This window comes from Chaetodon auriga, chromosome 20 (genome assembly GCF_051107435.1).
Source record: "Chaetodon auriga isolate fChaAug3 chromosome 20, fChaAug3.hap1, whole genome shotgun sequence".
NCBI classification, from domain to species: domain Eukaryota; kingdom Metazoa; phylum Chordata; class Actinopteri; order Chaetodontiformes; family Chaetodontidae; genus Chaetodon; species Chaetodon auriga.
In genome coordinates, this window is record NC_135093.1 from 21,733,701 (window position 1) to 21,747,758 (window position 14,058).

At 41.7% G+C, this 14,058-nt stretch overlaps 1 protein-coding gene across 1 annotated transcript in view; it reads right to left on the minus strand.

The window, feature by feature from the left end:
* ccdc57 (coiled-coil domain containing 57) overlaps window positions 1-14,058 on the minus strand; it is a 58,147-nt gene that overhangs the window by 14,892 nt on the left and 29,197 nt on the right. Inside the window, 5 exon segments of the mRNA XM_076759783.1 lie at window positions 1,043-1,135; window positions 3,467-3,629; window positions 4,231-4,431; window positions 10,149-10,223; window positions 10,324-10,481. Coding sequence (XP_076615898.1) covers window positions 1,043-1,135; window positions 3,467-3,629; window positions 4,231-4,431; window positions 10,149-10,223; window positions 10,324-10,481 — 690 coding nt within the window.

The window sequence follows — 14,058 nt, forward strand, 5'->3', positions numbered from 1 at the left end:
CGCTCCGTCTCATTTACACATGAATGAGCAGAGCGCTCATGGAGGACCCTGCTGAGCAGCCTGAGATGTTATTTTACTGTTTTATTTGCATTTCGTCCTTTTATGAGAGCTAAGAGCAATAGCAAGCAGAAAAAAGGCTGGAAAAGAGTTCTCAACAGAGGAGTTTCTACGTATGCTTGGACGAGATAACGGTACTGTGCCCAGACGCGCCAAAATGAGTGTCTGGACATACCTGTGTTAAAACATCTGTAAAACTGCTCAGGTTCATTTTTTTAGCATGTACTTTTGCAGTTTTTCAGTCACCTTTTTCTCGAGTAAAAATTCAACCAGATACATTGAACGGAGTGGACTTCATTTTTGTTATGACGATGCTACAATTATGTTATATATTTTTAGATACCGCGGGATACCTTATTACCGGATTACCACCCAACCCTACAGTACACTGTCAGAGATTACTGTGTGTTTGTGTTGTCTGCAGGAATAAAAACAAGAAATAGTGCATTTCACCACACAATCTACCAAACTCTATGTGAAACCCACTAAATGTTGAGGATGAATGATTAATAGGCTGATTCCATCTTTGTCAGGCCAGCAGTCTTGCTTAGTAGGTGAATAGTTGGTGGCACAGTGCCACGGTGGTAACACTGTTGCCTCACAGCTAGAAGGTCCTGGTTTTGATTCCCGCTGTGGGCCCTGGGGGGCGTGTCATCCACCACGCCTTCGGAGCCTGCTGCTCGAGGAAAGGGGCCTTTCTGTGTGGAGTTCTCCCCATGTTCACCTGGGTTATCCTCCTGAAAATACCCCCACTAAAAACTTGCATGAAGATCATCACCTGACCAATTGTGACAAAAAAGGAACTGGGTCCCTGGGCGCCGCTGTCGGCTGGCAGCCCACCGCTCCTGGTCTGTCGCGGAGGAAGGACATGCCAGGATGGGATAAATGCGGAGAAAAGAATCCCCCCCCCAGTTGTTGGCTGTGCTTTGGTTAGCAGGTTAACGGTTCTATTATTCTGCACAGTGTAGGGTGGCATTTTTCTCACCTGTATTGCCTGGTCTCTCTCCATGTGAACAGAACGTAATAAGGCAGTCAGTTCCTGCAGCTCTTGTTCTTTCTCCTTCAGTTCTGCTTTAGCCTGATAGAGACCAACATGAAACCTCTGTTAGTATCTCCTCTTCACCCTCTACACATTGGACTTCAGACATAACACAACACCGACAGCTAGCACATGCAGAAGTTCTCAGCTGATACAGCCATTGTTGGATGCGTATCACAGGGGAACGAATTGGAATACAGGGAGGTTGTAACCAACTTTGTCAACTGGTGTGGACTGAACCACCTGTACATAAACACCAGCAAGATGAAGGAGGTGGTCAGTGCCTGTCCTGGACTGCCCTCTGGACACCATTGAGGAGGTGGGTGAGAGGAGGATGTTAGCCAAGCTGACATCGATCATGGAAAACCCATCCCACCCCCTGCATGCGACAGTAGGGGGCTTAAGGCTCGTTCAGCAGCAGACTGCTGCATCCAGTGTGCAAGAAAGAATACTACTGCAGATCCTTCATCCCAACAGCTGCCAGACTGTTAAAACACCAGCACCAAGTAATGTAGCACTGTGCTAATGCTGTCTTTCTCAATTCTACATCATAAACAGGCATGGACAGGCCATCGGGCATACTGGGCAATGCCTGGTGGGCCGACACACATTTTTGGGCCGGGGCTGTCATAATAACAGCAAGACAAAGGAGATGGTAATTGATTTCCTAATGAATGTACCACAGACTACATCAGTGAACATCCAAAACATACAAATACCTAGGTTTTCACCTCAACAACAAACTGGACTGGACAAATATCACAGATGCCCTGTACAGGAGGGAGCAAAGTCGTCTGCACCTGCTATAAGAAGACTGAGGTCCTTTGGAGTATGTAGGAAACTGTTAAAAACATTTTGTGACTTTGTGGTGGCATCTGCAGTTTTTAATGCAGTGGTCTGCTGGGGCTGTGGGAGCTCTGAGAGGGACAAGAAAGACTTAACAAACTGGTCAGGAGAGCTGACTGTCCTGAGCTGCCCTCTGGACACCATCAAGGAGGTGGGTGAGAGGAGGATGTTAGCCAAGCTGAGATGAGAAGTGGTATGATAACTGTGATCTTGTTTTACAACATATGGAAGTGTCTTATTATGTTATAATAAGAGAGGTTTGTTTTAACACTATAGGTTATGTTGTTTGAATAACAAGAAAGTTATGTGATACAACAAGATAAGCTGGTATGCTATTTAAATAATAAAAGTTTTTGTATAAACTGAATAATTTGGTATATGGTAATCAGGACAAATCATATGATCTGCTGCTGCCTCGTCATTTTAACCAGTGAAAGACAGTCAGTATCAGCAAAAAATGAGAGGCTGCTACAACAATGCCACTGATCTTTGCTAATGACAAATAGCATCTGAGATCTGCGAATCCTCACGAGTCAGTCGTGAGTCACTCATCGGTGTGCCCATATAATTTGTCGTATTCACACACTGTAATTTTCACTTGCATGTGCAGCTGTCATAAAGAAGAGCAGTGCAACAGCAGGCTGAGGTGGACAAAACAGTTAAGTCCTTAGGATCAGTAGGGGCATCTCTAGAGTGCAACAATAACAAATAAACACTATAACAGAGTTGGTTTTGTGGCCATCAACACTGAACTTCAATGTGACATCCAATGAAGTGCAAAATCAGTGTAACTGAGGGATTGCTGTCTCTAAATTCAATTTGCATGGCTTTTCTCCTATAAATTGGAATGTCCAGTCCTCTCTGCATTCTATGTTTGTCAGACATGCTACCACTGTGACACATGGGGAATCCAGGAGCATTCTGGGAGTGAAGGAGAGAGCTTGTGGGTGTAGTTGGGATGGTGGGATTTGCCTGAGATCACCAAGATCAGACAAGAAAATGATAATGTTGTGATCTTATTTCTACAATATTTACTTCAGCCACACTTCAAGTCCACCTGAAAAAACTACGACACTTAAAATTATTACATTAAGATTTTTAGGTAAAAATGGAGCAGTAGGTCCAGCAAAACTGACTTAAGCAAACTTTGTGACCTTGCAAGTTCACAATACATAATCAGCCTCGTTTAGCATGGCTCCACCTGTTATCTGTATCATCCTCACTGAAATGCATGTAAAATACAAGAGAGGTGCACCTTGTTGTGGTGATATACGTTTGTGCTGCATGTATCAGAGGCAGGATGTGTCACATTTGTGCCTGCTATGCCCCGTTTACTGAAAAAAACGTTGCATCTGGCCCTCAATAGTTTCTTTTTCAATACAAAGCAGCAGCAGTTTCAAAAATATACAGAGGAAATTTGCATTGTCTTTCAAACATTTACAGTAGGCAAACTACTTGATGTACAACAGTAAATCCATATACACTGTGCAGTGGGGGTTGTAATGTAATGTAAGAGAGACTGGCCTGGTCTCTAGCCTGGGTCAGGTCTTGTATTAGCTGCTCATTGGCAAGGTAGTGTTCCGCCTTCATATCCTCACAGCGTCTCTGCCACTCCAGCTCCACCTGGACTTGCATCTGTTCTAAGGCCCTCTCTCTCTTCAAACCAGCACTCAGTTGCTGCTTGTACCTGACAACACATACACACACAGACATTTTGGAGATCATTAGAACAACTCAGACAAGGTGATATAATCTTCAAAAGCTAATCCCCCCCGTTTTGTGTTTATCTTTGTATTACCTTCAAATGACTTCACGACTCTTCTTGGTTCTAAGTCAATGTCAATTTACCCATGTTCTTTTCTCCATCTCTTTCTTCTAAATTTTTCGCCATTGACCCCCACATTCCTGCTGTCTTCTCACCCCTCCATCTCCTCCCTGCTCCTCTCCTGCTCAGTTCTAAGCTTGGTTTCTCTCTCCTGCAGGGTGATGATCTTTGTATCCTTCACAACAATCTCACTGGAGACCTGATTAATGTACTTGTCCCAGCCAGTCCGGATTGTTTCTACCTCTGCATGAAACCTTTGATAAAACACACACACACACATGCACACGCACACATGTGCATGCACACACAGACTCACGCACACACAGACACTGAATGAGCAGCCACATACAGTACACACACTACACAGAAACATATACAAAAACAACCTTAACAGATAGCAAGCTTGTTAATACCAATATGATGATTTTTGCTTTTCTGTCTTTTTCATCGCTGCCTGTCTCACCTCTGGATTGTCTCATCTTTCTGTTCCATGGACTTCTGCTGGTCTTCCTGTATGTAGTGTGCCTGTGCAGCCAGAACCTCCATGTCCTCCTGTAGTTTGACAATGTGTTTCTCAGCTTTCTGCTGCTGCTCTGAGTGGGCCTGACATTGAGTCTCCAGCTGTGCATTACACTCCTTCAGCGCCCAGATCACGTCCTCATATCTTGACAGAATCAACCATACAGTGCGACATTAGGAGACATCAAGACATTTAGTGGATTTACAGTACCAGTGAGGTCTTTCATAAGCAGCTGATTTAGCTTTTAGGCACAAGGTGACATGAACAGTTATCCGCAGCTGACTGAGAGAAACAGGCACAGCCACCAGCTTTGAAGCTTCTGAGGAGCTTAAGCCTTTCAGTTTTTGTCGGCCCACCACAGATTCCAAATGGTAAAGACAATTACAAAAATTCTTGATTCAAGACGTTTTGTTCAACAGCAGGAAGCAGCTGAATGAGTCAAAATTAAAGCTGCAACTAGCAGGCTCTAGGCTTCAGGAAGTTGAACAAAGTTTAATTCTTTGTGAGACCAATCACACTCTTGTTTCATCATAAAGCCTGCAGCATTTCAATAATTGTGCGCTCAAAGTTCTGCCATTTGTCCCCCCTTCACTGATTTGAATTAAACTTGTGTGTGTGTGTGTGTGTGTGTGTGTGTGTGTGTGTGTGTGTGTATGTGTGTGTGTGTATATGCGGGCACCTGTGCTTGTATGGGTATGCTCAATTTAGACTTGGCACATTTGTAGAATAAACTGTTAACTCAAAATGTAATATGTCAACTCAAACCGTAGACGAAGAATTAAAATCCTGACTCATTCAGGATCAATTCTTCTCCGTCCTCACCCTCCACCACATTCCCATCAAGTAAACTCAAGCTTGCGTGTCAGTATTCCGTTGCAGGCACGAGGACTGATGTGTGATGTCGTTGTCATATGGAAGTGCTTCTTTTGACTGCCTTATAAGTTTGTGTATGACAGTGGTGTCACTTACTGGTCCTTACTGATCAATATTATTTCAGACAGCAGGAGAAAGCTCTGCAACATTTAAGCTTCAGAAATGCATCGGAAAATGCAGCTTGTGTGGATGCTGCCACACTACTTGATTAATAAAAGAGCTAAGCTACTGACAAGCTATTTGAATTGGAAAACAGCAACGTTATCGCCATGCTACTGAGAAATTTATTTAAGTTGTATTGCCACCACTTTTAGCACTGCTACTACCCAACACTGATACTGCAGGATGTCTCCCGTGAGTTTAATCAGGATAGCTCGAAGGCATCTTGAGTTGTGAGCAAATATGCGACAGGCCACATCCACTTGCACCAATCAATATGGCAGTTTAGACTTTGTTTAATACTGAAATTGGTGAAATTCTGTCCACTGACTTTTGAGGTACACATGTAAGTACTGAAAATATGTACCCAGATTTATCGTGAGTAGACAAATTTATTGCCATTTTCCCACTGAGCTCCGCCTTTTGTTTACCAATCTGTTGCATTACTTCTTCTTTAAACACTCTAAGCATTTGGAACTGAGGAGCCCAATTGCTGTCATTTTGAAAGTGGAATGTTTTCCCATTCTTGCTTGATGTGGAATTTCAGCTGCCCAATAGTTTCTGGTGTTTTAATAGTATATAGTTGCTACCTCCTGAAGTGCAAAAATCTGTCTCAGGATAAGGTTAACCAAAAATCTTTTAGAGAGCGTGGCACAAACAAAAAAAGAACTAGATCAGTTGGAGACTGAAATTTAATCGTTTCCTCCAGACACTTGAGCTAAACTTAATCATCCTCTGTAAAAAGTTAAGGTCACTGCTCACTGACATGGATGCTGCGAGTTTATGCACAAGGTGAGAAATGATGCACTCTGTGTAGCGATAGCGCTCAATCACATTATTATTAAGATCCACATCTGTTTCTAAAAACTGTTTCTGCTGACGACATAGTTGATCATGATGATGAAAAAATCTTGTTACAGAGACAGGATTGTTGTCCTGTACATATGACCAAAGAACTTCATCCATCTGGTGGTGAACGTTACAAACTGTGAATCCATTTATCCCACTTTTTGTTGACTTCTGACTGTGTCTGTAACTGCAAACTCCACAAACTGAAACAAATGACCAGCCATGAAACAGTGCACAGTCAGTGTGCCAAAAGACATTAAGCCTGGCTTCAAAAATCCATTCTGCCAAATGTGGCACCACAGAAGGACAAACAAATTTACCGGTGATACATGTTATGTACTGTGAAGTGTACTCAACTTGAGCAAGGACTTTTGGAAGTAATTCTGACTGTGATAATTAATTCCCATAGATGTACAAAAAAAAAAAAAAAAAAAAAAAATTGTCTGATGCCTAGTGCAAAGACATAAGGTAAGAAAAGTTTAATGAGCCAAGAGGAGCATCTAAGCTGGCCTTCTGGACAAGAGTGTTCTTATTAGAAAACTAGAGAATATCGAAAAGATGAATATACAGCAGAATAAATATGTGGAATATTATACTGAATTTCAAATATTAATATGTGGTATGCAAAACATGCTTTCAAGGGAAGATTATATTACATATTTACTTTTCATGATAGACTTAGACTCCTGTCAGTGTGGGCATGATGTGAACATTTTAGAAAACAATTTGGGCTTCATTTAAAAATGTGTTTTCTAATTACTGTTGACAATTTATTTACTGATTTGGTTAATTAATCAATAATGCACCACAACAGAATTTATTTGGATTATCCAGCAGCACCCCCACCCAAAGCAGCCAGGTTAGATTCCAGTACAAGGAAGTTGGTGGCATAATTTGACTAAAAGAATGGTGAGAGAGAATTAACCTTATAATCCATCGTTAATGAAGGATAGCAAAGCTCCTGAGTCCTACCCTATGATGGCACATGTACTGTATTGATAGATATTCGTCATAACTTTCGCCTTATCGATGGTTTGCCTTGCCAAAATCCCCAGTCCTGGCAAGGGCAGTGCCTGGGTATTGAACAGGCACAAAACACCATGCAGCTTTGTCAATGCAGTGTTGGCATCTGCCTGTGGTGTATCAGGGTTCAAAATTAGGACTTGTCACTTGCCAAATGCAAGTGAAAATCTATATTGCCGAATAAAATAAATGAGGTCAGCTGCCATTGGCAAGTTGCTGAAACATCAAAACAATGAGCTTGGTTGTATGGATGATAAGGACACAACCATAATATTGAGTGATTCTGAGCATTTTGAGTATATGGAGTTTTTGTGTACATGTGTTTTTTTGTGTGTGTAAGATGATGTAATATGAATTAACATTTTAAAATAAAAGTTTAGTCTCCTTCTTTAGTGTACTACCAGCATCTGAAATCATTATTATACTTCCCTTTAAAAAGATAAATCAATGGATAATTGGTTATTACACTGTTTAATCCAATTATAAGCTACAAAGTTTAAAAAATTTCCTACAACGGACATAGAAATCTTCATGTACTTTACCGAGGACTCCAAGCACCCTCTTCCATGATATCAGGTCCTGTCAAACTTTTTTTTTTTTCTCATTATAAATGTGGCTTGGATACTTGTGATGTTTCACCTGATTTGGCTTTTCATAGCAGCTCTGGTTCAAATGTTGAGCTGCTATCATGTGCTGCTGCAGAGGAGTCAGTGCTAAGGTGAGCTGGGCTAGCTAGCTGTGAAGCAGGGAGAGAAACACTGTTGATTGTGCTTGGAGAAGTTGCCTGGGTGTTCGAAGGAGTAGGCCCTGCAGTAGATTCTGGTGTGGGTGGTACAGATGGGGTTTTGAGCCATTTCTTTATGTCCATTTTGTTAAATTTCGCAAGCTAGCTTCATTGAAAGTGAACAGCTGGTGATAAATATGATATGTTTTGTATAGCCAGTCAGGCAATGCAATCAAGTTTGATTTTGCAACAAGGTTATTTGGGAAATAAGTCTATTTGAAGCCTAACTGATGCCTACCTGATCCTGGCCTGGCAATTCATTTTATTACTTGTGTTTATGAAGTGTGAATTTGTTTGCAAATTAAAAGTTCAAATTGTTTATCAATATATTTTTAGCATATTGAATGTACATTTTAATATGATGAATTTTGAGGATTTCTTTAGTGCCCTAATGGCCAACTGTGCCACCAGCTCTGGCCTTTTTGTTGGCATGGTGAGCATCTCTTTGGCCATTCTGCCAGGCACGTCTGATCAACACATAAAAAAACTGGAACAATGGTGAGTTTAATCAAATCAAATGCAAAAGTATGCTGCTGTCATATCTAATTCTGACCATTGGTAGATAACAAAGCAGACCAAAGAACTATACCAAAAACATCAAAAAGGCACAGTTCTTGCGAGCAGTCATTAAAGCATCTGGACACAGCCATGCCTTTTTTTCTATTCCTACTGCTATTGGCAATGTAATTGAAAAAGTACACATTCTACAGTTGTAAGTAACATATTAGACTTAGACTACATGATCACAGTCAGTCATATGCTTCTCGTTTTTTTCTTTTTGCAAATTTGGAGATTGTCACAAGCTGTGTCCCAATTCAGGGGCTGCATCTTTCGGAGGATGGATTTGAAGGCCGATTACGTCATAACACTGCGCAAAGGCTGTCCCAATTTGTCCAAATTCGAAGGATCCTCCAAATGGAGCTGACATATGCGTCCTCCTTTTCCCTGTATTTGGAGGATGCGTCGCTACTATCCTTCACGGCCTCCCATATCCCAAGATGCTTTGTGCACCGATTGTTTTTTTTAATAATGGCGACCTGTTGACCTGCAGGTTCTGTGGCCAGAGCCGGTTACCTTGGCAACGCGTCACAATGAGCGATATTAAATAGTCCACTCAGCCGCCTCTTGTTAAAAACTTACGATTTTAACGTTAAAAAACAACATTAACGTATTAATAATTGATTTAATATTTATTTCTTTCGTAAGTGACCATGGTATAAGCGGGATAACGCCCTTCGAGGTGTCCATTATCAGAAATGAATGGACGACGCGGAGGCGTGAACCGTCCGACGCGAAGCTGTGAAGATATTCACATCAGGTGAATTTGTAAGTTGTATAATAGGCTACATTTCGCGCCTCTTACAAGCGATAGGAGCTGTATGGGCGCATCTCTGCACCCCGTACGTGTGTTTTTCCCGGGTTAGGAGGGAAGAAGTTATGACGTCGTGACGCAATCGGGAAATGCTCCAAAGGCTAGACCGTCCCATTTAGCGATAGTTGATGCGGCCGACGGAGGATCCTCCGAAGGATGCAGCCGCTGAATTGGGACACAGCTACAGTCTGCCGGCTCCTTAACTGCTGCCATTTTCTCTCTCATCTGCTCATCTGTCCAGCCAGCACTTCTCCTATACTCAGCCACTCCCACCTGCCCAATCAACTGAGTGCACACCTGAGACTCATTACAATTAGTGCAGTACTTAAGCTGCTCTCCCACTCTCACACAGTGCCAGATTGTTCTTTGCAACATGCAAGACTCTCCAGCATTTTCTATCGGACTGCTTTCTTGTTATAAGACCTGCCTGCCTCAGACTTCATCTGCTCTTCAGCCCCCTGGTAATTACCTCAGCCTTCTGTACCTTACTATGTTTGTTGCCTTGCCCTTTTTAGATTTGTTACTGATTGGAACTGTCAAAGCTCGCCAAACATTTCCTGAATCTATCGTTTGCTCCGGAGGATTGATCCTGCCTCACCTAAAACTCTAATTGAACTGTGACCGTGTTCAGATACTGCTGCATTTGGGTCCTAAACATACCTGTTACAGAGATATGTTTTCTCTCTCTCTCTCTGCCTCTCTCAAACTCTCCCTTGGCTGCCGTGCACTCCTATAGTACCTGCCTATGCCAGCAGCTGGCTCTGACTGCCAATATCTGAGAAGTTTGTGTTAATGACTCACTTCTTAATGTGGTTATCTTCCTCCTTCTTCAATTTTGTCTCCATCCATTTCAGTTCATCCTCAAGCTCCTTTATCCTGAGACAGAGGATAAAACCTTAAACACATGTAAACACACACACACACATACACACACACACACACACACACACACACACACAAATGTACAGGAGCATACCTGTAGTCTTTGACAGCAGTGAGGTCTTTGATCTCCTGCTCTTTGTGTTGCAGTTGGGTTTGTATATGCTGACAGAACTCCTTAGATGCTTTAAGAACCTCTGTGATGTGCAGCTGAGCTAGGGAGTGAGTTTCAGTCTCTTTAGACAGCAGCTTCACCTGGACAAGGATACACACCAATGCAGCAACAAATGATGATGACAACATTAGGTGTGAAAGGACTAGCCATGGGAAGAAAATCCAGCACGTAATCTTTTACATTTATCATGAAATATAGGCATAGTTGCTAGCTAAACACATTATCACTATGACCATTTGAGTCTCTACCAGTATGGTATGAATTCAAGCTGCTTGGTTGGTATACAGGGAAAAAGACCTTCTACAGTGAAAAGCAAGTTCTTAACCTTATTAACATGTCCATAATGGTGTTTTCTTTAAACACATCACAAGTAATGCACGAGTGAAGAATTTGCTTTTTAAGGAACGAGTACTTTCATGTTCCTTTTACAAAATGCACTGAGGCAGCTTACAGTGACAATCTCTGGCCACACTTTTTATACCAAAATCTAAAAAAGACAACAGTTACACAATGAAGTGCTTGCTGCGTCAACTGAAAAAGACTGAGATATTACACTGTTAAAAACTCCTAAACTCATGTCAAATGCTGACATGACAAGCCAACTTCTCCAGTGCATTTAAAACCATTTGTCCAGCTCTACTGGGTGACAAACTGACAGCTATGCAGGTGGATGCCCCCCTAGTGTCCTGGATTGTGGACTACCTGACTGGCAGACCACAGTATGTGCGCCTGCAACACTGTGTGTCAGACAGAGTGGTCAGCAACAATGGGGCTCCACAGGGGACTGTTCTCCCTCCCTTCCTCTTCACCCTCTACACCACGGACTTCAAGTATTGCACAGAGACCTGCCACCTTCAGAAGTTTTCTGATGACTCTGCGATAGTTGGATGTATCAGCAAGGGTGATGAGGATGAGTACAGGACTGCTGTGGACAACTTTGTCACATGGTGTGAGCAGAACCATCTGCAACTAAATGTGGCAAAGACTAAGGAACTGGTAGTGGACCTGAGGAGAACCAAGGCACCAGTGACCACTGTTTCGGACTATCTTGGACAACGTCTCACACCCACTTCATGAGGTGCTGGCCAGGCACAGGAGTACGTTCAGTGAGAGACTCATCCCACCAAAACTCAAGACTGAACGCTACAGGAAATCATTCCTGCCTGTGGCCATCAACCTGTACAGCTCCTCCCTCTGAATGGCCCTTGGACTTTTCACTGCCTGATACTATATTATACTGATTCATTCATTCATTCATTCATTCATCTTCTATACCCGCATATCCGTTGCGGGGTTGCGGGGGCCTGGAGCCTGTCCCAGCTAGCAATGGGCGAGAGGCAGGGTACACCCTGAACTGGTCGCCAGCCGATCGCAGGGCTATACTGATTCATATCTGTCCAAATTCAATTTTGCACATCCTCTGTATATACTCTGTTTATTTTTCTCAGTATATATATTTTGTCTTATATTTATAAGCTTTATATTTGTTGTATGTTTTGTATATATATATATTTCAGTATAAATATTTGTCTCAGTATAAATATTTTGTTTTTTTTATATTTGCTTTTTATATATATAAATATATTTCATATATTTCTCTTTTCTTCCTTTCTAACTTTATTCTTGTAAAGAACACCTGCAAAAAAATCATTTCCCCTGGTGGATCAATAAAGGAACTCTGACTCTGATTCTGATTTCATATGATGAAGAAACCGACAGAGTTTGTCAGATCAGAGATCACTACTGTTTACGTAAGTATTCCACTTTATGGACAGTTCATAACTGAAAAAACACATTTTTTTCTTCCTTTTTATATATTTCATCTAATGTAATTTTACAAACAAACAAACAAAATAAAATAATATTTGATAAACAAGTTCTTGATGAGCATGTGCCAAACATATTGAAGCATGGCACTAATAGCCTTACTTTGTGGTCATTACTAAAACACCACCATACTATTAATTAACTGCCATATCTCTTTAATGTCCATGGTAACAAAATATCGCAAAGGTGCACAGATCGAGAACAAGTCTGTAGCACTTGATTTACTGTCATCTGTAGGTGGCGCTAAAATATTTGAAAAACTGCTTGCAGGAGCAGCTCCTACATACACTTTGTTTAGCAAATGAACATTGTAGTTACAACTGATTTGATTAAACAGTAGATACCATATTCAAATTTTCAATAAAAAAATCTGAAATATTGGAAACTATAATGAAACATTGCTTTTGGGCTGAAGGATGATGGATAAAAGTGGTGGGTTCAATGGGTTCAAATACAAAACATAGTTTAATTGGCTGCATCTCTAAAACCCCTTTCACATTTACACACTGAGTCGCCTTTGGCTTTTTATCGTAGGAATGAGCAGAAGGGGAGCATTTACCGATCAAGCTCCTCTCCTGTGGAACCATCTTCCAGACTTTGTCCGGGAGGCAGACACTGTCTCTACATTTCTCTACAAGCCTACACAGGCTTAAAACTTACCTTTTTGAAAAATCTCATAGTTAGGGCTGGCTCAGGCTTGCCCTGGACCAGCCCCTAGTCATGCTGCTACAGGATTAGACTGTCAGGGGACCTCCAAAGATACACCGAGCTCCTCTGTTCTTCTCTCCCTCTCCATCTGCATGCTTTCATGTCCTACCACGGTGTGTTACTAACTTAGCTTCTTCCCTGGAGTCTCTGTGCTTTGTCGTCTCGCAGTTTCCCATGGACAGTGGCTGAATCTGGATTGTGGATTACAGCTACGTCTCCTTCCATGGCCCTGCCTGACATCCACTGCAACTTCTACTATTACTATTACATCCACTGTGATTGCATTTCTGTCTGTCTCTCGCTCTTTCTCTCTCTGTCTCACCCAACCAGTTGAGGCAGATGGCCACTCACCCAGAGCCTAGTTCTGCCTGTTAAAAGGAAGTTTTTCCTTGCCACTGTCGTCAAGTGCTTGCTCATGAGGGAATTTTTGGGTCTCTACAGATTAAAGAGCTTGGTCTGTACCAGCTCTATATGGAAAGTGTCCTGAGACAACTTCTGTTGTGATTTGGTGCTGTACAAATAAAACTGAATTGAATTGAATCTTATTACATGTTTTACCATTTAGCCAAGTTTTTTGTAGCCATCTACCTGACTAAAAAAGGAAGATATGTGAATAAAGAAAGAAATAAACATTCATTTTATGTGCAGTAACGTGAATGCAACTATAGTTGCAGAATCAAATCCTTGTGGATATGGAAAACTGGGGATTGACCTCTGGGGATTGACCTCTGCTCCCCAAAACTGTCTCCAAATTTTACAGCTTTACTTTGATTTTTTTTTAAATTGTGGACTATGACATTAGAGTGACAATACAGGACAGACAAACCAGTTGTGAACAACAAACAACAACAACATTTGTGGTTTTATGTGTGCGTGTCTGTGTTTGTGTGACATGAGAGTTAGTGAGCAGTTTGAACAGTTTCCAGATGATAAGCCCATTTTTTGTATTTTGTGTCCAGTCAGATGAGTTCTATGGAGGATTTTGTCTTGTATGAGTTGTAAATTGGCATTTGTTGTCATGAAGCTTTACTTTGATTTGCTGACTGCAATCTCTGTAAACAGGTTAGAGAAGAGGATCCGAAAAAATGGCAGAACTGCTCTTGTGGGTCATGATCAGTTATT